At 39.5% G+C, this 27,440-nt stretch overlaps 1 protein-coding gene across 1 annotated transcript in view; it reads left to right on the top strand.

Annotated features, from left to right (window-relative positions):
• Nucleotides 1-26,903, top strand: part of ELL2 (elongation factor for RNA polymerase II 2) — a 78,820-nt gene extending 51,917 nt beyond the window's left edge. Inside the window, exons 4-12 of the mRNA XM_037153834.2 lie at nt 2,041-2,204; nt 8,769-9,028; nt 11,016-11,140; nt 11,304-11,391; nt 13,833-14,403; nt 17,292-17,358; nt 20,763-20,934; nt 22,850-22,894; nt 22,998-26,903. Of these exons, the coding sequence (XP_037009729.2) occupies nt 2,041-2,204; nt 8,769-9,028; nt 11,016-11,140; nt 11,304-11,391; nt 13,833-14,403; nt 17,292-17,358; nt 20,763-20,934; nt 22,850-22,894; nt 22,998-23,114 (1,609 nt within the window). The 3' untranslated portion in view covers nt 23,115-26,903. The remainder of the gene's footprint in view (nt 1-2,040; nt 2,205-8,768; nt 9,029-11,015; nt 11,141-11,303; nt 11,392-13,832; nt 14,404-17,291; nt 17,359-20,762; nt 20,935-22,849; nt 22,895-22,997) is intronic.
• Nucleotides 26,904-27,440: the final 537 nt, after the last annotated feature.

Genomic DNA, 27,440 nt, shown 5'->3' with positions numbered 1-27,440 from the left:
ACCTCCTTGCCCTGTGTTCATTGAATGCTTATTAGTTTCTTCTTATTATAGACTTGTTGCCAGCATTTCACACTACTGACCACACTCTGACTTGAAGCATTCTGTTCCAGTGTCTCCTATGACACTGCTTTTCTGATTCCCTGCTACCTCTCTGGCTGTGCCTGTTCAGTCTCCTATGGTCTTCTTCTTATCTTCCTATTGCTTATTTTAAATATTAGTGTTCTTCACAAGTGGTTCCCTCCTGACATGTCTCCTCATTTCTTCAAAGTCACCATGTCCAACAACGAACTCATTTTCTTTCTTCCAACCCTACCCCGTTGTCTCGATCAATGGCAGCTTCACATACCTGGTAACCTGGGCATGATCTTTAACTTCTGTTCCCCACCCTTTCTCCCTGTGGTTAATGACTGACCAAATCCTATCAATTCTGCCTCCTCACCATCTCTGGAATCTGTTTTTTATTCTGCATTCACACAGCCCTACACTGGTTCAAGTGATCACTTCTTGTGTGTAATTCTTCAGTAGCCTCCTAACTGCTCTCCTGCATTCACTCTTGGGCTCCATTCCTCCCAATGTGTTCTTTCTCCAGATTGATCTTCCTACAGTACAGATGAGATATTTTCTCTCTCCTATTCTTAGTCCCTGCTATTCTGGAGATAAAGTCCAAAATCCATGCCATAATCTCCAAAGCCCTGTGTATTATACTTTTCCTGTGCTATTCAGCCTCATCTCTAATTGTCCTTTATAATTCTCTTTGACTTAACTGAAAAAGTCTTCCTTGCTCCCCTCAGCCTGCACAGGTTGGTTATCCACCTAAGACACTTCTCTCCTTCTCCCCTTGGTCTGTTTAGTCATCCCTATCGGTCACTCAGGCATCACTTCTAGGAAAACTTAGCTTCTTCCACAAGTCAAGGTGAAGTGCTTCCCTAGGGCCTGGTTCCCTGCCCCTGGCATTTGTCACATTATATAGTAATTTCCAGTTTGTTCATCCTTATCACCCTTTAGACAGAGAGCTCCTTAAAAGAGGGACCACGTCTGTCTCAGTCATTGTCACGGCCTGTGCACCTCATCCATTGCTGGGCATGCAGCCCCTGCTGAATAAATATTTACGAGATGAATAAACTGATTTTTTAAAAAGGTATTTGCATAGTTATTAGCAACATGTAAAAATTTTATCAGCCCTGTTTCTTAGCATCATAACAAAGGTATTTCCAGTTAAGTTTGAAAATAGAGTATCAGAGTTGTAGTGGCATTTTCATTACTTTTATACTCCAATCTGTTTCAAGGCCATAGTAATTCTTTTTTTTAGTATCAGTATAACTGTTACTATGATCCCCTAATGTTAGCATAATACTTTGAAACAGAGCCATCTTCTGGGCCATTGTTAACATGCATGATTATTTAAATAAAAATTTTAAAAAATATTCCTTCCAGAATCTCTTGTCCAGTATTTTTTAGAATATTTGCTATATAAATAGGTCACCTCACATAGAGATTTAACAAAGTGGTAAATATAAATTATACAAATGTTTAGGATCTTTGGGTTAATAAAGTAAGCCTTAATGTTTGGCAGTCTTTTAACTTTAAAATGAATATCTTATTAGACATAAGAATGGTAGTGTGTCTGTTTCATCCAGTCATTTCTAAAACATACATATTGCGGTTCCACTAAAAGTAGACTTTTCACGCTTCTCCCATCAGTGTAGCTAATTCTAAGAAATAGTTGACCATTAAATGAAAGAACTGTAGTGCCCATCAGGATTCTGGCATTTACTCCAAATGCTTGTTTTCAGAATTTCACGGATTTGGTCTCTGAGAGCGCTCTACCCATTCCCTTCACACTTCACGGGGAAAAACGTGACATAAAGAGAGGAACTCAAATGTTTTAAATAATCTCTACATTTAAAAATTACTACTACTAGTTATTTTAGGATTTCAAAGTTATTTGGGTTGGTGATTTTCTGGTTGTACAATTCTTGCTGGCACTTTATTGTACAAACTGAGGGGCACCTCTATTAAAGCCATCGTCTTACTCGACAGCTCTGGAGCCTCCCAGCTCAACTGCCTGGGATTTATACAAGATAAAATTACAGTGTGTGCCACAAATGACTCGTATCAGATGACACGAGAAAGAATGACCCAGGCAGAGGAGGAATCCCGCAACCGAAGCACAAAAGTTATCAAGCCCGGTGGACCATATGTAGGTTTGTATTGACATCTTTCTTCTTCTCGCTGACCATGGGAATAATTCAAGATCACTGTAGGTAAATGCTGGTAATTTTAAGTTCATGAAAGCACAAAAATTAGTTTTCAGAACATTTTGGGTAACATAGTCAAAAGTCATTTGTTCTCTTCAGACTGCTACCTAGTTGAAGAACAGATTTAAAGCCTTTATTTTTTTCATGAGTCTGAATCCCATGTTGGGTGTTTGTTATTGTTTTACAGTATTTGGACCTGGTCCAGCTATTTTACCATGTGGGGTTGTGAGAATAGTGCCATTGTGTTTTCTTTGTCATTAGACAAGCAATTTCAGTGGTGGACGGTATGGGTTTTGTCTTGCACTTTGGTCAGGTTGATCTTACAAAAAAATCTATCAGTAGGATTTGTGAGTTGATAACTTATTGTTGCAGCTTTTACTAACATTTTCAGAGGATCTTTGCACAACAGTGAATTTTTATTACAAAAGTATAAGATGTGCTTATACCAAGCATTCGGGTGATGCCTCCTTTGTACCTCAATTGGCATGTCATTTATGGATCCTGGTCTTCATCCATTAATTAAGAGCCTGCCCCACTTCTATTATGTTTATCATCAGCTCACTGAAATATCCCTCAAATTGAGGGGAAGGAAGACTAGATCAGCAAGATGAGTCTCTCCTTTATGAGCCATGACCCCAGCAATTTTAAAGAGTTCATCCACAGTGACTATTAACAGTAATAAAGGGAATTATCAAGAGTAAGAATGAGTTCTTGGAGTCCTTAGTTTACTAACACAAGCCACTGAATAGTAAATATTGAAAGGATATTAGTTTGGAAATATGAATGCTCACAAAAAGTTTCTTGACGAACCAAATCTCTTAATCAATATTTTCCCATGGTAGAATTCTGCTTCTGTATTTTTCCTTGCTGACCCAGCTACAATACATTTGGCTTTGAGAAGCTCCACAAGAGTCTTTAATAAGCATGTCTTTGGAACACAGCCAGTGCTCCTGGGACCTGGTGCTTAGCTTAGATACATTTAGTTTGGTTTAACAACAATTCATAACTTCCCCAGGTGTCTGTACCCACGGGGCCCAGTTCCCTGCCCAGTAAGTTATCAGCAATGAGATTTTTTACCATCCCTTTCCTGCTGAGTGAGGTAGCAACTTCCATCCTCCTTTCTCTCTCCTTTATGCTCACAAATAACTTAATTAACTTTCTGTGCTAGCAGGCTAAAACCTCAAATTATTTTTTAAATGCACAAGATCTGTTGCATTTCAGTTTAAATACAAACTATGTATTTGCTGTCCCTGTTGCTTTAAAAGTATTATTTTTACTCTGCCCAATACCACCATTTTCGAAATAGTGAGATAAATTGGTGCACTTGACAAATGAAGACTCAAGCCATCAAAATGATTTTTTTCTCCCAATATAACTAGATGAAAACCCTTCTATTGATTTATTCCAAAGCTGGAAAATCAGAGATGACTACTGTACTTTTCCAGTGAATGATCCTTGGGTGTCCCCTATGTTTGTATGTTTTTGTTTATTTTGCTAGGGTCCGGCACAGTTCATTTGCAGCTTACACAACAGGCTTTTTAATACCCAGAAGCCCATAGGCTATATACTTCCTAATGAATGGTACGGGAATTTTAGAATTCCCGTACTAATTTATGTACATTTTGGGGAGTGGCCCACATAAAATTTGAGGTTATCTAAGCCTGAATCTGAACTAATTACATCTGTGCCATTCGGACAAACCCCCTGCAGTGACCCCTGCCAGCCTGAGCCCCCCCTTTAGTCTCCCCCTTGGTGCCGTGTCCTCAGCACCCCAGCCACTCACTGTCACGGCACAGTGCTTCTTTTCTGGTCTTCAGTCTTGTCATTAACCTCCTCAGCCTTTTATTCTGTAGGCCAAATAACCCAGCTCCTTTTAACTTTTCTTAATAGGGCCTGTATCCTAACCCTTTAATTATTTTTATTGCTCTCCTCTGTACTGCCTCCAATTCTTCACCTCAAAGTTCAAAACTGGACACACTATTCTTAAGAAAAGTCTCGTCAATTCTGAATAGAGGGGAGAAAAAGACTAGTATCTAGATTGACCTTTTGGTTGTTTTTGAATTTTTACTATTCTTTATTATGGCATGTTTTGATTTTTTTCTTTTAACTTTCTCCATTGTCAGTCTTTTACCCTATTTCTTTCCTTCCGTGTAGCTCAGGTATATCTTCCCACTTTTTTCATTTTCTCAGAACTATCTGACTCATCCAGGTCTTTAAAAGGCACTCAGTCACCCTTCAGTAGTAACATCACGCAGCACGTACTGAGTGCTGGTGATGCCCGAGGCACTGGGCAGCATTTCACGTCACAGTCACCCTACGAGGTGGGTGGGTTGTAATTACCCCTCCTTTACATATCGAGTTGTTGGTATCAGCAAATAGCAAATAATATGAGTTTGGCCTCACTGACAAGTTGTCTTATTTTCTTACGTCAATCGGAGGTACCTCTGTAATTCATAATTGAGTATATCATATAAAATGATGCCAAATGGTGCCGTGTCCTCACCTATGCCAGCTTAAAGGTACCTGTAGAATAAGGTTTATTTCAACAGCATCAGCCAAGATAGAGGACAAATAGGAATAATGCTGGTCCCATGCGGAGTTATGGTGGCATAATGCCAGCCCAGGCCAAGTTTAAGGGGATGAAAACTATGCTTCTAAGGGTCACCTGGCCTAGTCACCCAAGAATATGAGTTTCTGTGAAAGCTGCTTGTGGGCTAAAGACAACCAAAGCCTATTTTCCCTGGAAAAGAACAGGAGAGCCTTTTACCTAGAAAACATTATTTCTTCAGTAATATTTCCACTTCTAGTCATGGCATTTATATCAGTGGTAAGCACGGTTGTGTTATCACCCTTCAGTTTGTTAAAAAAATCAAGAAAAAAATCACTAATCACCATTGCTTCTGTTACTAGAATCTTTAAGGCTGCTCACTGACTCCTACCTAAGTTCTGGAATTTTATTGAATTACAGATTTTTTTACATGCTAATATTTATTTAGGTATATAAATCAACCCAACCAATCTAATTTTTTAGATTCTGTTCCTGGTTTTCCCATCTTCTACCCCAGTCTTCCTTATTTCTGATGAGATAGTGCACGTTTGAGTCTTGGACAAATCATTTAACATATGTGGACCTTAATTTTCTCGAATATTAAATAAGAGAGATTTGAGCTAGATAACATCTAAGGTTCTTTGTAGCTTGAACACTTTGTGTGTGTTGTGTATGTACATTTTGATAGTAAACCTTTTGAAAAGTGAGCACACATGCCAAGTGGGGGAGACGGACCCTGCCGCAGGGGGCGAGGTATCTAACCATCACAGCCACACCATCGGCAGAGTCCTGCCACGGCTTTTAAAGCCTTGGGTCAGTGTTGCCAGGGCTTCTGGTCAGTTTCCACAGAACAGAAAACCAGCTGCAGGAGATGGCTACAGTCCTGCTTTCTTTCCGACGTACTTTTTTAAGATTCATTTTCTGGTTTACTCAGAGCCATTCGATGAAGGGAGAGATACTTCTGCCATCTCATTAAATGGAGAAGCTAGAAGAGAACTCCTTGTTGTGAAACAACAGTGTAGATATAGTCCCAGATTACCCAACCCTGTCGGACCTACTGCTGCTGTTTATATAGGGAGCCCTGGGAACTGATTAGCACTTGGGTCTGGGAAGAGAATTAGGTTCTCCCATAGGCTTTATTAAAAGGGCTTTTCTGAGACAAATGAAAAAAAAAATGAAGTCTTTCTTCTGCCCACTTTGAACCCAACATTTTCCTGCTTTCCTTTTTTCTTTTTGAACAGGCACAAATTTCCTGCTTTCCTTCCTGGTTGAACAAGCACAAATTGACGGGTAGTCAGTGAGCGAGTAATCTTTGCATAAAACTCAGTGGCCCAGTGGGTTGTCCTTTCAGTATTTCAGAGAAATAGATGACCCCACAGCTGTCTTTGTAAAAGAAAATTGAGGTAAAGGTGAAGTGAGTATATTGGGGGTAGGAGATTCACGGACAGATAGATGGACAGTCTAGCAATAGGCCCCATCTGACCCTCAACGGTCATGCCCCTGGCCAGATTATAATTTTTTGTCAAATGCCATACTTATACCCCTCTTTAGGGCAAGTGAGCCTCCCTCATTTGTCTGCCCTATAGGTACTTCAGGGAGGGGTGGGGCTCTCCTGAGACCCAGGGGTTAGAGGTGGGTCAGACTCACAGAAGAGGCAGGGTAGCCCAGAGCACAATGGCAGTACTGTCACTTTGTGTTTTTATTTTTATTTGCTTTCCTTGCTGGCTTGAACTCATTCTAAATGACCAGTCATGGTGTGTTGAGCTTAGCTAAACATTCCCTGCCCATCTCCCTCCCTAGAGAGCTGGAGTGCAGGTACCCACAGTAACCTTGTTTGGAGAGGAGCAAGTTAAGAGCAAGTTAAACAGGTTTCAGGGGGAAGGGAGTATGGAATTTACAGCATTTCTTAAATGTTGTGATCCCAACCCTTTTTATTATTATCTTTTTTCCAAACCTGTATTAAAAATTCAAAAAATAGCACTCTGTGTTAACACTATTGCAACTGAGAAATGGTGGGTTGGAAAGTTGGCAGTTGCCATTTCAGAAACTTCTGTGTCTTCTGCTTCTGGCCGTCTGGCGATGTAGGAATACATGCTGTTTTGATTCTAGCACCTCTGCTCTATTGCTGTCATTCACTTTGACACTTTTGCTGGTTATTTCACTTTGCTAGTCATCAAATTCTGAGTCAAGGTCTCCTGAGGGGCAAAGCAGCCACAGCCCTGCCTATATGGAGCTTGCAGGCTAACATGAAGCAATAGCAGACATTAGACATTTGCTCATAAAACCTATTCTACAAAGAAGTACAAGCAGGAAGACATGAGTATCAATCATAGAACCCTCAAAACGCTAAGAGAGCACTTTACCATTTGGGCGTATCCCGTTGAAAGCAGTCTCTGTTTTCCCATCTGTGAAATGGGACCAACACCTGCCTTGTCAGGGTGCTGTGAGACTTAACGTGTGTAAAGCTCTCAGCACGGGGCCCTCCCCAACACGTAACTGGTGCATGATAATTTAGCTGTCTCTAAATTAAGAAAAATTCACAAACCAAATCTAAATTATCTGTAAAACTCTAATTGTACCTTATTTTAATACCTTTCCTTATCATTGGGCAATGTCCCTTTAATGTTGAATTCCTTTCTTGTGCAGTATTTTGATCTGATATTTATAATTACTTATGTCCAGATAGAAAAGAACTTTTAAGAGCTGGTGACATCACCCATCCTTTCCCATTATTTAGGGAGGGTGGTGTCAAATAAACAGCCCCTCTGGCCAGGTCTAGGGAACCTAGCAGGGGCAGAATTATCATTCAGTAAATCTTCTGCCCCATTAAACCAGCCCATTTTCATCCTAGACCACAGCTTTTACTTATCCCTGGTTTGTGTTTGCTAGCCTTGGACCTAATGCAGCTGTCCCACGCTGCACGCCATTTCCAGTTCTTTCCTCTCTTTAACCAGAGTGCGTGGAGTTAGGGGCTTAACGTGCAGTAAGTGAGTTACAAGATTACACCTCAGAAATTATAAAATGAGGGTTTTATACACTTTCATTCTAATTTCTGTTTCTCCCACAAGGAATGGTTACTAGGTGTTGTCGGTAACCTGCCCGATGGCTTGACACCTCCACATAGTATGCAGGTCACTTCAGTCCAGAGTGTTTTCTGGAAGTAGCCACTTGCCAAACACTTGTGTGTGTTAAGTCTAAGCAGAAAGTGAATTCATTATGTGAATGGTATTGGCCTGTGCAGGAATGTTGTGAAGTCTGCCTTTTTGCCATTTTCATTCATCTAACTCAACTGCGTAGTCTCAGCACCACAGAGGGGAGATCTGGCTTGTGTGGCCCTCAGAGATCGGTTGGTCAGTGGTTTTGCTTGTTTTTACCTTTGACTCCTAAAATTTGATACAGCCTGTTGAAAAGGACTATCACTCGTGGATGCCCCTTGAGGATATTGACCCCATGTTATATCTGACTTCCCTCTTTTAATTTGTGAAATTATTAAGGTAATGCCCCTGCTCAGCCAAGAGTGTGTTCTTAGTGAGGTACAAAAGATATTTCTCATATTCCACGTGTTTGCCATATTTATATCTGTCAAAGAAATAATATGTAAAATGTTTGTTTAACTTCTGGAAATTTCCATTGAAAATCAAATAACTGCATCCTTAAAATTTCTAGTTTGTTGCTACAATGTATATCACTAATTGTTATCTATATGCAGCTGAGTGGCGACAATACTTCTATAATACATATTTATTTCAGTAAACGATTCCATTAAAAGTTCATAGTTCATATTTTAGGCCATTATTCAAAAAGCTTTCCCTTTGCATATCTCTTTAAAGTAAAATGTGAAATAGTGGTCTCTAGTCCCTCCAGAAATGAACAGACACCTAACTCAGAGTTGTGGAAACTGAGATGCTCATTATATTACTGCCCGCAAATATGTAACAATTGTCATTTCCACTGGACTTTAGGGAAAAGAGTGCAAATTCGGAAAGCACCTCAAGCTGCTTTAGATGCAGTGCCTGAGAGGAAAAGGTCAACCCCCATGAACCCTGCGAACACAATTCGAAAGACACACGGCAGCAGCAGTGTTTCTCAGCGGCCGTATAGGGACAGGGTGATTCACTTACTGGCCCTGAAAGCCTACAAGAAACCTGAGCTGCTGGCTCGGCTGCAGAAAGATGGTGTCAATCAAAAAGACAAGAACTCCCTTGGAGCAATTCTGCAACAGGTGAGAACCACAGGAGAGAGTAGAGTTCCTTCCACCTACCTTTTTAGAAGTTCATTTAAGAAGGCTTGCTCTTGTTGTAACCATTATTATTGAGGTAGAAAAATTTCAAGATCATTTTGATCAATGCAATGCAATATAACTCCTGAATATTAAGTTAAATCATCTTGGTTTAAATACTTAATTAAAAACTAATTGAAATGTGGGCATTTATACCAGGTTTCATAAGTTAGAGGCTTCTGAATTGTTAATAAAAAATTAAAGTTTTGAGTCATTATCTTCATTTGGGTTAAGTCAATTTTGCCCTGAAATTCCACTTACAAAAGTAAGCAAGAAGTTTTCATTGTCTGTTTTTAGTCTCGAATCAACTAAACTATTGTCATAATTTTATTGGCTTATATAAATGAAATTGTACAATGCATAATCACTCTTTGGTTGATACAAACTAGAATATTTTTACCTACTGCATAGTTTAGAATGTGTTTTGCCCTGCATGCTGCTTGCTGCCTGAATGACTGCATTTTTCTGCTGTTGGGTGCCTTGATTTGTCACTTGGCATCATTAAAGGATATGGATGTATAAAGTAATACCTCTGATCAGTTACCTCATAATCACAGGTGTAAGTATAAAAGTAGGTCATTAATTTCCTTAAAGTCAATGGTTTGTAACTGCCTATATTTTTCATACTGACTTTGGGTCATAAATATTGTCAGCATTCAAATCCAGCGTGAATGGTAATCTACCTCTTTTGTTTTTTTCTAAAGCAATAACATTTCCAAAGTTCTTAAATTTCATTATTTAAAAAAAAAAACCTGCAGGTTTTCATCTGTTATTCAAATAATAACACTTTAAGTCTATTTTTATCTATTCTCTCTTACATTTAAGACATGATATTAAACGTTATGAAATAGTAAAACCATAATCTCTAGTTTTGGGGGGTTGTATGTATAGTGCCCCAGATAATAGGAAATCTAAGGATTGTTCTATTTATTTCACTTGAAAAATCTTGTTATATGTCATGTTAATTTATTTCCAAGTTTGAATTTTAAGATAACCTACCATTTTCTATTTTATAACAACATTAACTTGTTAGCGTTCAGCTAAGCTGTGAGAAAAGCATATGTTGTCTTACTACATTTGATAGCACTCACACAGGAGGAGGTCGGGTTATTAAAAGACCTTTCCAGTAGGAACTGACAGGAGAAATACTTTTCTGCTGATCTTGAAAATGTCTTGGTTTGGCTCCTCAATCCATACCTTAGTGTTGGTAATGGAATTTAGGTCTGGACACCCTGGTAACTGTAGTTAGGAGACAAGAAAAGACGACACTTGGGAATGGACTGGCTGACCAGTGACAGTAACTGGAGGGTTATTTTGGTTTCTTCCTATTTACTGGTTTTAGGAATTTCGGGGGCTTTGAATAAGTAGTTCTTCAGGAGCACTGGCAGCTACAAGGGGTAAACTTACCTACCCCCACACACAAAAAATGACACACACAGTTATCAGAATTGATACCACTTATGGAGATAATTTTCTGTTGATTACTGATGGGAAAGTTTGTAACCTCACGTTTGGGCGCTATTTGGTTTCTACTTAATACAAGCGACTGAGGTTTTTTGCTGAGAACCAAAAGTAGGTAATAGTGATAACAATGATATTGATAACATAACTGTTTTTGTATTCCTTTGACCAGAATAACATTGATTTAAAAAATCTTCTTGTACTTTTTGCCTAATGTGGACTTATTATTGGGTTAGAAATATGACAAATGCAGTGGCCATTCAGGGGAAAAAATATTTAGCTATGTATATAAAATTTTATTTGCCAAATAAAGTTGAATAACATTTATTGAGATCTGGTGTATGCAAAACTAGCAGTCCCTTTCTGGTCAGTCGATACAGTTATTTTCATTATAAATCCAAAAAGTTTCCTGCTTCAGGTTAGGAAACAGCAAAAAGACCTAATGTTCTGTTGTCACACCATGTACCAGGTGGCCAATCTGAACCCGAAGGACCTCTCATACACCTTAAAGGGTTACGTCTTTAAAGAGCTGCAGAGGGATTGGCCGGGATACAGTGAGATGGACCGACAGTCATTAGAGTCAGTGCTGTCAAGGTAAGTTCTGTTGTTAATTCTTTCCTTCAAAAATGATGCAAACAAAATTATTTTAGTCACTGTTATTTTAGTGTTGAGCTGAGAAAAAAGAAGCAAGAATAAGCTTTCTGTCATGAAAATTTTAAAATCCTCTCCATAACTGGAGCCTGTGTGTCCTTTACAGAAAACTAAATCCGTCTCAGAATGCTGCGAGCACCAGACGTTCAGAATCTCCTGTATGTTCTAGTAGAGACACTGCATCTTCTCCTCAGGTATTTTATAAAGTTATGTAAGCATAGTCCTGAAGTGAACCTAGGGACCATCTAGCTCAGTTCCTCCGATTCGTATGTGAGAGAAGTTAGGCCCACAGAGGATGCACAGCCTGTCTACCCAAAGTCACAAAGCTGGTTTGCAGCAGAACTCGGTCTAGAATTCACAGACCAGCCCTCAGCCCAGAACTCCTATCCTCTGCCCTGCAGCGCTTGTCTAAGTACCTAACATCTACCTTGCTTTTCCATTTTTCAGTTTGATCTCAATCAGAATACTGCAATTAGACTTTCATCCAGTTTAGTTTCCCCAGTGATTCAATTAATCCTGGAAAAAGGTGGGGAGACCTTGGATGGTATTAGAGTTCAAGCCTGCTTAGTTCTCCAAAGACCCTGCCAGCCTTGAACTCTCAGTCTCCCAGGTCTTTAGGACTGACAGTGGCACAGACCTCTTTAACCCAGTTTGCTGACAAAGTGTTCCTCTCTCTGGACCCTCTTCCCAAGCATTAGGGAGACAGGACAGATGTGTGGCAGACGGTAAGCATGCCCTGGGCAAAGCCTATTCACATGTCAGAAAATGTTAGCAACCTACCATGAGGCATAGAGGAGGAATGAAGTAAGAGCAATTCTGCCCTTACATGTACAGTATCTATAGAAGCCTCAGTGTTATTGCCACTTACCATGAAGTTGCTTTTAGTTCTGATCTAATTATATACCAAGTGCCAAATCAATGGTACTAAACTGAAAACAGATTAAATTAATGGGATGATTGACTTACTTTCTCTCAAGCTGAAATTTCAGCCCTGGTATTTCATTGGATGTACATTCTTATACTTTTCAGCAGCCTAAATGTTCTTTTTAATTTAAATACTGTTTTTTGTTATTGCTGAATTGTGCTAATATTAGCATGATTTAAAAATTTTTTGAAACTAATTTCATAATATTTTTTTATCTTCACCCAAGGATATATATTTATTGATTTTAGAGAGAAAGGAAGGGGGAGAGAGAGTGATGTGAGAGACAGACATTGATCAGTTGCCTCCCACACTTAACCAGTCAGGAACTGAACCCGCAGCCTTTTGGTGCACTGGACTATACTCCAACCAACTGAGTCAGCTGGCCAGGGCTCCATATCATTTTTATGGACCAATTATTAAGATTTATTTTCCAATCCAATGAAGGGGAGGGAAATGAATAGGATTTCAACAATGATAGACTTAGGGAAATTATTATGTAGGTGCTAGGTGTTCTCATGTTCAGACAGGTGAAATAATAAATGATAGCCAAAGTAATTATAATAGGAGCATCTTAGCACATTAGAAGAGATTAAATAAGTGTAGGCTTATAGCCTTTTACTTACCCTTATTAGTTCTGATAGAGTGAAATGGTGCCAACTGCTGGCCACCTCTCTTTAATACTCTCCTGAATGACGTAGTCCCTCGGGGAACGTAGGGTAGGGCTGTAGAATCAAAAGATGAGTACTCAGAAAACATTTCTAAGGAGGGATTGCCCCAAAACTGGAGTTTATTTATAAAAAGTTGTATCTATTTATGTGTATTTATTCTTACATGTCTAAATTTTAGTCACCTTCAAAGTACTCTCCATTCGATGCAATACACCTATTCAGACAATTTTCCACTGCTCAAAACAGTTTTTGAACCAGTCAATTTTGATGCCTTTTAGTTCTTCGGCCATTTTTTTGTTTCACCTCTTCCACATCAGCAAAACATTTCCCTTCAAGGACTTTTTTTTTCATCTGGGGAAACAAAAAATAGTCTTTGGGGTGAGATCAGGTGAATAGGGAGGATGGGGCATGGCGGTCATGCTGTTACTGGTCCAAAACTGCTGAACGCTCAGCACGGTGTGGGCAGGTGTGCTCGTAAATCACCCATCGTGAAATGGACAAATGCGTTGAAAGAGTCATCAGAAAAAAATCACTGAAGCCAAACACAGCCTCTCACAACAACACCAGCTGGTACACTGATACAGTTGGGTCCCTAACCTAGTGGGGGAAGCCTGTTGTACAAGGGACCCGCCCTCCAGAAGATAATTCTGTTTTTTGCAGGGGTGGATTTGCTCTTGTACAGAGGTGGGCAAAAAGTGGGTTAACTGTTGTTCATATGGAAAAAGACATGCTAGTTGTGATTATTATGATGGCTTTATTAACTCAAAAGAATGTCACAGTGGCACAGTAAACCTGCCTTTGTCCTCTCTTATATTTGCCAGACTCTGGTTTTTTACGTTAGACATGAGGATTTATTTCACTTTTGTTTTGGTGTCTTATTGCTTGTTTTTACTTAAGCTTAGAGAAAGGTTTAAGACACCACCAGGGATAAACTTAATTAAGTGTGAATAAAATTACTCAGTTGTTCTTCTAGTAATCAGTGACACATATATTGAATGTTAATGAAAACTGGCTCATATTTTTTTCCTGTTTTCTCCCCCAGAAACGACTTTTAGATTCAGATTTCATCGATCCTTTAATGAATAAAAAAGCTCGAATATCTCACCTGACAAACAGAGTGCCGCCAACATTAAACGGTCACATCAGTCCCACCAGTGAAAAATGTGCCGCGGGCCTCGCGCCGCCTCCCGCAGCTGCCGCCATCCCCACCGCTCCACCGCTGCCTTCAACCCACCTGCCCGTCTCCAACCCCCCTCAGACTGCACACTCTAACTCCAACTCCCCTAGCACTCCAGAAGGCCGGGGGACTCAAGACCTACCTGTTGACAGTTTTAGTCAGAACAGTGGTATCTGTGAGGACCAGCAAGACAAATATACCTCTAGGACTTCTCTGGAAACCTTACCCTCTGATTCAGTTCTACTAAAGTGTCCAGACCCTATAGAAGAAAACCATTCAATGTCTCACAAAAAGTCCAAAAAGAAGTCAAAAAAACACAAGGAAAAGGACCAGATAAAGAAACACGACATTGAGACAATTGAGGAAATTGAAGAGGACCTTAAAAGAGATGAGGCAATTGCCAAGCTGAACAACTCCAGTCCAGATTCCAATGAAGGTATTTTGTACTTGTAAATACCGACCAGAGGTATAAATGAGTGGGGGGAGGGAACTGTCGTGAGTGTGAACGTGAGGTTTTGCTGTTCATAATTTGTAATGCTTTTTCATCAAATGAGCTTCCATTGAGTTCTTAATTTTAGTACTGTGTTTTTGAGCAGGGTTTTTTCTTGACATTTTACTGCAGGCATTTTTGGTCTCTTTTTAGCCAACTACTGAATGTATTTTTCATATTTGTTAATGAGATGGTGAGTAACATTTGAAAATGACCCTGCGGCCCTCTAGGGACCCCTTTTAAAGAAGGTGGGCTTTGCTGCTCTTCCATAACAGTGATGGTTTTGTGCGACCTCCACGTGACCTATTTTATGCCATTCTTAAACGGATTTAACCAGACACAGAGTTACCAATAAGAATATTCATTTCCTTCTTTGCCAAAGAACCAGGGTCACCCTCACCTTAATTAATATTAGCACAGGGGAAATGTCAAATTCTTTATAAAACAGACAAGATACAATTACATTTACAGATCGTATGACATCATCTTCACTCAGAGTGAAGCAGTTTGTCTTGTACAAGGCTGTTGACAATTTGCTTCATGGATCTTAAATTTTATTTTTTTTTTTCACTTTTGAGAACACTGTTTTAGTAAACTTACATCAGTTGTTCTTAGCAAAATTAATCATTCCAAGCTTTTGGAAGCTTTAAAAGCCAAATATTTAGAGACCCAAAGAAGCTTAAGAGAATGCTTTACCTCTGAGGAGAAGCTAACCAGTAGAAGGGCTGCTTACCCAGGGGTATAGTGACTTTTAAAACCTAACAACCTCTAAAACTTAATGTCTGACCTGGCAGCACACAGAAGACCCAAGCCTGTCATTTAGCATTTGCCGTCCATTTTAAACCCAGCCTAAGTCAGGCACAATTCCCCAGAAAAGACAACTTTAGAAAATTTCCTTAATGAATAGAGTTGAAGGAACATTGCCTTTCTGTAATTTGCCCACAATACTGAAAATCCGTAGTCTTTAGATTGAACTATTTTTACCCTATGGGAGAACCTTTGATTGTAGAAAAATATGATAACAGTGCCTTTATTGACCTGGATTGAGTATATTGCATATCAAAGTTTATCTGTTGAAATGTAGAGAAAAGGCAAGAGGTAATAAAACCTCATGTTCAGAATTGGAAAACCAGGTTCCTGGGTAGTCCCCACCCTCCACACTTTGCACCCTCAGGAACACTGTTCGTGTTCCTGAGTCCGAGACTAGTGCTAGGAAGACTGTGTGCATCCCAGTGTGTTGAATCCTCTGGCTGAGGATGTGGTATCTTTCAAAGACAGTTGAGATTGTCACCAAGGGTAGATCTAGATCCAGACCCATGTCCCCTGTATCTTTTGTAACTTACCTGGTGTCTGTGGCAAAGGAGACAGGTGACATGCACTTGATGCCTTTTCCTTTAAGACTTAGACTGTTGTCAAAACAAATTCTTTTACCCAAGCCTCAATCAAGTGTACAGTAGTTCCCCCTTATCTACAGTTTTGCTTTCTGTGGTTTCAGTTGCCCACAGTCAACCATGGTCCAAAAATATTAAAAGCAAAATTAGAGAAGTAAACAATTTGTAAGTTTTAAAGTGAGTGCTGTTCTGAGTACAGAGTCTCACAGTTTTGCTCTGTACTGCCCAGGAGGTGAATCGCCCCTTTGTCCAGTGTTTCCACCCTGTATGCACCTCCTGCCTGACAGTCACTTAGTAGCTGGCTGGGTTATCAGATGGTCTGTCTCAGTACTGCAAGGCTTGCGTTCAAGCAACCCTCATTTTAAATGGCCCCATAGTGCACAGTGACACTGATGATTCAAATGAGCCAAAGTGAAGCCACAAAGTGTACATATGGATGGGAAAGGACTTGGTTGTTATCCACAGGTTCAGGCATCCACTGGGGGTCTTGGAACATATCGCCTATGGATAATGGGGGCAACTGTATATATCTGTATATGTACAGGAACATTAAGTCCACAGAGTTTGCACGTTTTGTTTAGTATGCTTTGTCTTTTAAAGTATTAAACCGAGAAATCCTCAAATATTCACTTGTGTTTTATATTGAACGCATATGTTTCGCCAGCCCTCAGGGTTAGGGTTTGAGTTACTATTTTAATTCTACTTTGATTGATAAAAAAAATTATCCTAGTAAAAAGTCAAAACATACCCTCTGGAAATGGCATGTTCAAACAGATGAAATACTGAGGGATTTTATATACTTTCATAGCATAGTCCTGAATGACTAGCACTTTATTTATTTGGCCTTTTAAAAACAAATCTATTGTTACAAGTGTTAGAGATGAGAGGAGTATGAAGCAGTGTTCAGTAATAACTTATTTTAAACCAATTATTTTAAATTACTTTAAACCAATGGGACAACTCCCCATTTCCAATCTCTGCATACAAAAAGGGGAGCAGTAAATATACAGGAGCTGAAAGTCTGCTACCTGACTTCATTGTCTCATCCGCCTTGTTCAAATCCTATGAAAAGTAGATGTTAATGTAAAATTTGTATCTCCCATTGTCTGGCTGCATCTGCCACCACAATCTTTGAATTGCTGGGCAGATGCCACAACTGTTGTTGGATGAATAGAAGACTGACCCTGGGTTAAGATGGAATTCCTTTATTGTGCAGACACTGCAGTCGCCGGGTGCTTTCAATGCCTGGCGTCAGTTCTGCTGGCGCTGGTCATAGGGCCTGTATTGTTCGTGTTCAATTGTATTCCTTGCTCACTGTTGCTTATTGAGATGGAAGAAAAGAATTTGAGGAAAAGTGTTCCAGATGTTTCTGATCTATTTTAGAATTATAGGCATTTTATAACCGGACTGTTTGGTGAATGCTTGAATTTTTTTCCTTCGTAGGAGTTAAAGAGGGTTGCGCTGCCTCCACGGAGCCTTCTTCAACCATTGAACTCCCAGATTATTTGATGTAAGTTCAGATGTCTGCCATTGGGAGAAAACGGTTTAATTTTAGAAAGTTTGCAAATTCTTTTCCCATAATTTGCAAATCAGAAAAGTAAGAAGTTCCAGAAATAGTGTCCTAGAGCCACCCCTGCAATTGAAAGACTGCCATTAAGACTGCTCGTCACAAATCCGCCCTTGTCAGCTTGAGCAGGTTGTCCCTCCCCCTGTGCTGTGCCCTGCTCAGTGGCGTTTAAGTATAGAGAAGCCTGTCCTTTGTTCCTGGGCCAGGCCACGCATTTGATTATGGAAGATTTCAGGGATCGGACTCTTTAAGGCTGACAGTCTATTAATGCACAGTCATTCCCTGCACATGTTACTGATAAAATGCTAAAACCTCTGCAGTTCATCCAAAGTAGAGGTACATTGATTTTTATCTAAATAAAGCTCTGCTCTCAAATTAATTTTAAGAGGAGAGAATAGTAAGATTTGATCATCTCACTTTAGTACAGGTTATAATGTTTTTCTTGTTATGACAACAAGTTGCTAAATGCTGAGCTGGGGACATTTTCGTAACTGGCTATCACAGAAATTATAACTTGGACACATAATTCTAGCTTTTTTACAGACTCAAAGGCTTCTATAAGAAGTAAATAATTAAGATGCAAGAGCCTGGAAAAATGGAGAGTGAAAGAGCAAACAGGTCTGACTGTTAGTAGCTTAAAAAATTAACAGATATGCAAAATAGCTTGACTGTAGAATGGAAAATGGAATCTGGGCTGTATGAACATCTTTATTTAGTACCATCTCAGGGTGGACAAAGCTTAACTGTGCTACTTAGTCCTCCATGGCCAATGAAATGCTCGTCTTCAGAGTAGAGAACATTTTATACTTAAAATGTGTTACTTTTGCTTAACAGTGTTGTGAAAGCTATACTTATTGGGAAATGATACAGCAGGAAACCATAATGTTGGTTATCATCTCTTAACTAAAAGGAATCCAAGAAACCATGCTGAGTACTCTTTCATCTGAGGCAGCGTATAGTTTGAGAGTCCTGAGGGGAGCTTTGAAAAGCTGCGGCCACTGCTTGGCCCCGGAAGGGCCGGTTGCAGGACAGCACCTGTTTCACCTGGTACTGGGGTTCACCACTCCAACTGCAGACCCCCTTCTCCTTGAAAGTGCTGTGGAAGGTGCTGCCCCTCAAACAAGAGCTGCAGTGCTGTGCTCCCACCCTCTGGCAATTGATTCCAAGTTCCTCTTTTTTGTTGTAGTTACATATACTTGTTATATATGACAGATCATGCAGGGACACTGAAAAATAGTTCAGACCTTTTCCCCAGGGATTCAGGTCGTGTCTGGTCAACTTGACCAGTTAGTTCTGCATTAAAACAAAATGAACTTGCTGGTTGGGGACAGTCACTGCATTTTGCGTCAGTGTATTTTGCACATTTGTCATGTTCCTAGCTCTTCACAAATTATGAAAATACATAACCTGTGTGATTGTTTGCTTCCCTTATTTAAGTAAAAGCAATTTATTTTAACCAGAAAAGTTTCTGAAAATATGAGAAAGCATGCATTTGCAGAAATATCACCAAAAATATAAAACTTAAATTTAAGTTGCTTCATAAAAAACCAAGAGACCACACTGTGAGACCAAATAACTCATACTGATTTAAAGATTCCTAATTTTTATTTAATAAGAATACTTCTGCTACTTCTGGTTGTAAATTATCCAAACTGTTTAAAATTTAATTCCATTACTGAATTAAGAGCCAACCATAGAATTCATAATATTTGGTAAAAAATTTTTGTTAAGATGCCAGCATAATCAAATAATCTTCTATAATAGCAATATGACTGTTGGTCAGTTTACTTTTCCTAAGGAATTTATTAAATGAAACACTGAGGGTGTGGTTTTGACAAAGCAGGGTCAGTATTTTATATAACAAAGTGACCCCGCCTTTCCCAGTCAGGTTAGCCCTTGTCCTTCGTGTGGGTCTCCCGGAGCCCCTTTCTCGGCCCTCGGCCCCTCCCCTGTGCAGTGAGGACAGCCCTGTCTGCAGAGGACTCTGCCCCGGCCTTGGCTGGCAGTGCTCCCGGTGCCGCAGAGATGCCAGCAGGGCAGCCTTAAATCGGCACGCTACCACTGTCTGGGTTACACCTGGAAAATTAAACCTCTACGCTAACTCAGCACGAACAAAAATATTAATGAGGGCACTAAGGTTGCTCACTGCATGACTTTCCTTACATTTCCAACTAGGTATCTGTGCCATCACATTTTAAATAAAACTGGTAAGATTATCTGAAACCATTCTGAAGAGGACTGAACCTCATGGTTTTCCCATAGTGAAGAATATTATGGACCAGTAGGGGCCATTCTGGATCTCCTGCCACCTGCTTGAAATTGCTTTGAAATCTCAATTTTTATCTCCAAAAAGTCAAGGGAATCTTGCATTCCATGATAGAAGCACAGAGTGCAAAGACCCAGACCAGACCCATCTCTTAGATGGGTCCCATCCCTTAGATCCACAAACATTAACTCTGTTTTAATAGTAAAATCATGGTTTAATTTACTTAGCACTGAATAAACTTGACACTCTGGGAAAATGGCCTTCATTTACCAGGTCTCTAGAAATATTCATACCCCAAAGTAAAGCAGGTTTATGGCATTTTTATTAAGAAAGTAAATCAGTCCTGACTGATGTGGTTCAGTGGGTTGGGCATCATCCTGCAAACCTAAAGGTTGCCAGTTCAATTCCTGGTCAGGGCATATGCCAGAGTTGCAGGCCAGGTCCCTGGCTGGGGGCATGCAAGGGCCAACCAAGCAGATTCTCCCTCCCTTCCCCTCTGTCTAAAAATAAATAAGTAGAATCTTTTTTAAAAAAGAAGAAAGTAAATCAGACTCATCATGCAACACTGCCTTTCTCTTACACAGCATGACATGTTATATTATGTCATTTTTAAAAATGATAAACACTTTCCCTTTTGTATTTGATCTATTTGCCTAAATAGAAGTGGGAGGAAAGGGGTAGAGGAGATAAGCCTCCGCGAGGGCAGCAGGTGTGAAAGGCCTGCAGACAGATTCCCCAGGGAGCGCGGGTCTAGAGCCTCAGCTTCAGCATTCGGGGACCCCGCCGCATTTCCTGGCGTCACATCACCACCTCATCCTCTGTCCCCACGTGACTTGTAGTTGATGTTGGCTTCTGCCTGCCAGTTTGTAGTGAATTATTTTGGATAGAAAAAGTTCAGAAGCTACATCTGTGTGTGTTGTTTTGTTTTTGCACAGTCGCACTTTAATTCTATTGCCACCATGTCTTTTTTTTACATTTACTCACCTTCATTGATGCTCTTGAGCTCTTCTTTAGGATAATTTCACCTGAAAGGTCTTCAAAGGAGTCACATGGCTGTCTTTTATCCTGTTTTTCTTACTAGAAAATACATTGCTATCGTTTCCTATGAGCAACGCCAGAATTACAAGGATGACTTCAATGCTGAGTATGATGAGTACAGGGCCTTGCATGCCAGAATGGAGACTGTAGCTAGAAAATTTATCAAACTGGATGCACAACGAAAGCGCCTTTCTCCAGGCTCCAAAGAATATCAGGTAAAGGCATTTGTTCCCAGAAGGACTGACTTTCGGATTTCATTTCTCTGTGCGGCCCAACCTCCAGGTACCAGCTGGCCTGCAGAGTGCATCTTCTCCCTGAGCGGCTTCTCTGCAGCCTTTGGCTCTCATTTAAACTTAGCAAGGAAATGAAATATTTGAATGATTCTTGAAAATAAGTAAACACAATGAACCTGCATTTCTATCAGTGGAAAAAATAACTTTTATTTAACGTAATATGTATAAAATATGTAACATATGTTATACACTTACTATAATATATTGTTTAGTGTATTGAGAAAAATCCAAACACAACTAAGTAGGGAAAAAAGTTGGACTCCAGATTCATCCAAATATTTGATTGCATTACCTACCAACTCAGACTATTGTTCCTAGATCTGGTACTATTACCCAAAACTGCTATTTCAAGTAAATATTTTAATTAATGTTTAAAAATAACCTCAGTTGGGCATAGAATATGGAAGATACAGACATAGAATATAATGGGGGCTTCATACCACAGAGATTTGGGATTTAAGTGAAGAAAAGCTTGGTGCTTCCAGCTAGTCCAGAGACAGACCTTTGTTTACAGCTGTTAATCAGTTTTCACTTCCCTACCTTAAGTGCTAATATTATTACAGCTAACAAAGAACTGTAGAAGCCTGGTCTGACTCTTCTCATTGTCCTTAGCAAAAGGATTAATTTAAAGGAGTGTTTCTTTCCTTTCATTATCGAGGTCACTTTGTCATACTTCAGAGGCATAGGTGGTGCCCCCGTCCTGGCCCACTAGCACTGCTCTGACAGGAACCTAAGTGACAGAGTGGACTGGTTCTCCCACAATGGGGAAATCAGCCTGAGCATGCGCGTGCCCTAGAGGTTCATTATGTCTTCTATTAGTGGGCCTTAATCTCTTAAACAAGCTGCCTAGAATTATAGAGCATTTTGCCAGGAGAGTTAGTGTTTGAGGGTGCAAGAGATTCCAAGGATTGCTCAGTGGTTAGGAGCAGGCTTCAGAGCCAGAGTGCCTGGGTTTGATTCCCAGCTCCTACCATATATACTTGTGTGACCTTGGACAAGTTATTTAACTTGCAGTAGAAGGTAAGGTGAATATAGACATGTGCAGGAATGAATGTAAGCATTTGGATACTGCTCAGATCCATCATACATCAGGTGATATGGTATGTAGGGTTAGCCATTTCCCCCAGCCACCTGATTTCCCTCCCTAGAGGCAATCAGTGGTACTGTTCCCAGGGTCTTCTTTCACAGGTGTGTGTGTAAGTAGCTTAACAAATAAATTCACATATATACCATATGTAATTAAATCTAAGATGTCGTCAATTATAAGTTGCGCCATTGTCTTATGTTCCCGTAAGTTAAGCTATGATACATTATCGTTTACCTGATTACACTAAAATGAGAAGACATGCATCTTGGAAGTAATGAAATTCTTAGAATATGGTGTTATTCTACTTCCCCCTTTTAAACAAATGATACAAACAATGTAAATTGCTCTGCACTTTGCTTTTTTCACTGAACAATATGACGCATCCTAGAGAATTTTTCTATAAATACGTAAGCACTTTCCCCTTCAAATGGTCTCTTAGTATTCCTTTGCATGAACTGATGGACACTTAGATTTTGTTTACTGTCGTTTGCCTTACAAACAGTGCTGCAGTGAGTAACCTTCTGCACAAGTCATTTCACTCAGACACAAGTAAATCTAAAAGAAAAGTGTAAGTGCCAAGTCAGGTTTGCATTTGCTATATTGACAGCAGTTGCCACATTGCCTTCCTTAAAGATTATACCAATTTAAACTTCCATCAGCAATATTTCCCACACCCTTGCCAAATGTGTGTTAACTTTATACTGCAAACAGAAAAAGTTCTCTTCTGACTTCTAATTTTTAATTTTGTAGAATATTCATGAAGAAGTCTTACAAGAATATCAGAAGATCAAGCAGGTAGGCATCATCACTGTTGGCTTTCTGACATGAAGTGGGGCAGTAATTACAAATTCTGCAACCTGATCCCTTCGCGTGTTGTTTTCTGTTTTTTCATCCACAGTCTAGTCCCAATTACCATGAAGAAAAATACAGATGCGAGTATCTTCATAACAAGCTGGCTCACATCAAAAGACTAATAGGTGAATTTGACCAACAGCAAGCGGAGTCATGGCACTAGAGCTCTGCTTGGACCAGAAGATGTGAATGAACTTAAGCTTATTTATTTAAAATTCCAAATGAGTTGCTCTAAGATTCCAAAAAACAAAAATGAAACTTTGCCAGTTGAAAGTTTCAGTATTTGTAAACTTGAGTTACCTTTTTTCCCCTCCCACTTTTCTTTGCTTCCCTGCATTTTTGAAGCTGCTTTTTCTGGTCTTTTTTTCCCCCCTGTAGACTTGTGTTTGTCAATGGAAGCAATTATTTTTAGATATTGGGGATCCAGTATCTATACTTTTGAAATCAGTTTTTTCTTAAAAACTTGTTTGTAATTAGAAATGATTTTTCTAGATATTGGGGATCCAGTGTCCACACTTCAGAGTTATGTGTGTTAAAAAAAAAAAAACAGTAATGTGCAAGGTGAAATGCTTTTGGGTAAACATAAGCCTATTTTCTGACCTTTCTTAATGGGAACTCTTTGCCTTAAATGGTAGGATATTTAGAAATTTGCACAAAATAAAAAAATTAAAACATTGTTTTTGGAGGGTTAAGAAATAGAAAGGTCTTCGAGTATGTACACATGTGTAGCTGCATGTACACATGTGTATATACAGGCCGACTTGATGTAGAACAGTGAAACCACCCTGCAAGTTAACCCCCATTGCAATGATTGCCTTAAGGTGTTTGCTAGTTGTGTACATAGTGTGGTTAATCGTTAGCTGCACCACTTCCCACCTGACTGGAACACTGGGAAGCCACCGTGGCCTACCGGCGTCTGCAAGCGAGTGTGTGACCTGCTGTCTGTGTGCAGAGGCAGTGTGGGTGTGAGCGCGCGTGAAGGGCAAAAAGCTGCTGCTCTCTGTAGGCCGAACGCTCAGGTCAAACAACTGACGAGTGTCACTGTAGGTTGTTGTTTTTTTTTTTCCTGTCAAATTGCTTCTTCTGTCATAGAAGACAAAAGCATTTCCATTTCAACAGTTTGTCAGTGTCGTTGGGCAAAATTGATAAGTTATGAACATGAAACAAATCTATAGTTTTGGGGCAAAGTTATAAAATTAAATATGTAGGTAACCTATTTATATACTGCTATAAAGTATTTTTTGAAGAGAGATATGCAAAGAAATTATTACCTACATGAAATGTATATTTAAAGATTTTTTTCTTCATCCTTTGTACCAGGAATATAAAAAACAGTGGATATATTTAACCATTGCGTACTGTGATTCATCAAACAGCACAAACTTTCATTTCATGGAGTTTATCTGTTGACGTCGATTTAAACTATCACTTGTTGTTTTATCATGTGGGAACATAAGTTATGTCAAAAATGTAAGGTTTAAACTAATGTTAATTCAAGTTGTGTTGTCTTACCGTATTGTCTTTTCAAAGTGCTGCCAGTTAAAAAGGGAAGCATTATGTTTACAAGTGTGTTTTGAAATGTTTGCCAAAATTTTTGGTAGTATCTTTAATAAAGCTGTTTGTCTCCAGCATTCAAAAAAACAAATAAATAACTTTGTTGTGTATCACTGCAAACCAGAAAAATGTTAGTGTCCAGAAAACCTGAGAGAGCATATAGATGAACTTCTCTCTTTGGAGTTCTTCTAAAAGATTAACTGAAAAGAATAGATAATATATTAAAAGTATACAAAAGCATACAAACTACACAAAGACTAAAACAAGACCCTGTGCACTATAGCTCTGTAACAGTACTGCTGAGATTTAATTTCTATGTAGCACGGACCTCCTAGGGAATTCAACTTCTTTTAGCATGAAGATCCCAGGTGCTTTCCTTTTACCTCAGAATTGGTACAATCATTATTAAATGTTCATGGTTTCCAACTTTCCATTGAAAAAAGATAGGAAAGGAAACTTAATTGGGGGTAAATTTGGTCCTCAGATCATTAAGGTGGAGTCTGCTGAGGAATGTGTCTGTAGGTAATGACCTCATTGGTATCATTTCTTGGGCATCTTGGCCTTTTACTCAGAGACAGTGTGCTGCTATTTGCTATGAGTGGTATTTCTCAAAAACAAGGTGCTGAGACCACTATCTATCACCCATATTAGAATCACTGGGTATAGGGCCCAGGTGTCCATCCACATTTTCTTAAGTATCCCCCAGGAGACTTTTGCAAGCTAAGAAATGAGAATCATTCATTGGCTTGGATATAGTACTAGTAGGTCTCTAAATCTCAAAGTCTTGAATGTTCAAGTCCACCTACTGGCATTTTTGAAGCCCATCCTTATCAGCAAGTGCACATCACTTTTCCCTCCAGGATGTGAGGCAGCCTCTCGAGTGTTTCACTGCCAACTCTTATTTCGGAATTTGTTTACAAACAAGTCTTCTGGCTGGTCAATTGTTAGCCCTCAGAGCTCCTACCCATCTATATCAGTACACCTGCTAGTTTACAAATTGGGTAATAATAGAAGCTGGAGATGCTTTACAAAAATCCAGCATTGCATACCCATGGACTTGACCACCAACCTATAAAAGCCTTAATCTAGATGTTTGTTGTGCACCTTGGGAAAGATCCTTATAAAATGTGTATCTGTCTGTCTGTTGTAAATCTCTGAATCTTCTGTAACCTGAGGCTGCATCTCTTTTGAAGATGGGCATAAGCCTATTAAAATATTTGTAATCATTATTCATCTCCTACTCCTAGATCTATAGATATTGTCAAATAATTGCTGCAGAGATGGGTGGTCACTTAATATCAGTTACTCTGGTCGAAGAATTTATTTAGTTTTTTTTTAAAGAAACATTAAGTGTAAACAGCATTGTCAAGATGAGACAGTTAAGTTGTTACATTTTTCATCACATTTCATCTAAAATAATTTGAAGCACTCTTGAAAATTTTTACCAACACTCATGAGTTCTAGATCAAATGAGTAGCTGATTTAATTCAATCCAAAAAGAACATGAACTAGATGTGGTTTTGTTTTTTATGTGGGGATTTCATTTCCTGTCTTGTTGGTTTCTGTTTCCCGTGGAATAATTTAGAGGGTTAACCTTCAACTCTGAGTAGTGATAGATGTTCCGTTCTGGCTCTCTCAGAAGTAATTGTTGTGGTCAGTTCATATCATTGCTCTGTGCATTGATTATAAAAATTCAGTATTAATTTTCTTTCATCCCTGATTGATCTTTGAACTAGTAGAGCAGTTTTCACTTAAAGTGATTCACCTTATGTAAAACAAATGCATACTGGCATGTTGGAAGCAAGATGTTGAAATGAGATTCAGACACAAGTGGCCCATCAGTTCCAACACTGCTTGGTTGCCTTACCCCTCGCATAACTTTATTTTTTGCTTCTGGCACTTGCCTGGAACTGAACTCTTTAGCCAGTTCATTGTCTTTCTGGCAGTATGAGTGTTGAGTCTCGTATTCTTGGTATAAACTACTTCTGAAGTTCTTACAGTTGATTACTTGCCTAAGTGTTACTAAATCTTTTTCGTACATGTACCGGATGGGAGAGATTTTCTAGCCAGCACTTGGAGAGGAACATTTTGGGAAAGGATATCTAACTGACACTACTAAATAAAGGCAACAGAAGATGTTATCAATGTTCTTTGTAACCTGGAAACTGAACAAGGCTGTGAGCCTCATTTCAAAACATTCGAAGTGTTAAAGACTATATATATCTATGCTGTTTCCCAGTTGTTCCAACCAAACCGTGTTAGGGCTCCTGAAGGTAAAATGTCACAGGGACTTTTCAGTTGTTACTGAGCTCAGCAGCCGTGGCGGGCCCCTGTTGTCCTGCACCAACTTCAGTTCAATAAAAATGTTAACATTGCAATGCTGGTACTTGTTTTTCTTTTGTCTCATTTCAAGCCCTTAACTTTGTCTTACAAAAACAAACCCACAACAAAGTGCTTTCTGATGCCCTAATGTTAAGTGATCTTCCTGGGACAGATACTATTTATTGGTGACTCTAGAAAGCGGGACTAGGGAATGTGCTCCAGGCCCCTGCCTGTTTTGTGGGTGTAGGATGAATACTCCACAGGCAACATCTACAAGGGGGATGGTAATGATAGCATTTACTGAGGGTTTCCTGGGGGTTGCAAATTCATTTGCATGCATTGCCCCACTTCTCCTCACCAAAATCCAGTTATACCCATTTTGTTGGCAAATAAATTAAGGTTTAGAGAAGTTGAGAAACCTGCCCGTCACCCAGGTAGACACAGTGCAGCCTGAGAAGCCCGGTCACTGCTTCTGTGTGCTGCGTGCTCTTGCCCATGTTGCCCCCGTGTGTCAGTACCTGTTCAAGGTTATAATGACCTTCACAAAGGGATCATTCTGATAACATCAGACAGACTAGGCTAACTCTTGATTTAAAGGAGACTAGAATGTGGA

Source organism: Artibeus jamaicensis, unplaced genomic scaffold (genome assembly GCF_021234435.1).
Source record: "Artibeus jamaicensis isolate MK-2021 breed Jamaican fruit bat unplaced genomic scaffold, CSHL_Jam_final contig_3214, whole genome shotgun sequence".
NCBI classification, from domain to species: Eukaryota; Metazoa; Chordata; class Mammalia; order Chiroptera; family Phyllostomidae; genus Artibeus; species Artibeus jamaicensis.
Note: the sequence above shows the minus strand (reverse complement) of the source record. Positions and strands in the feature narration are given on the sequence as shown.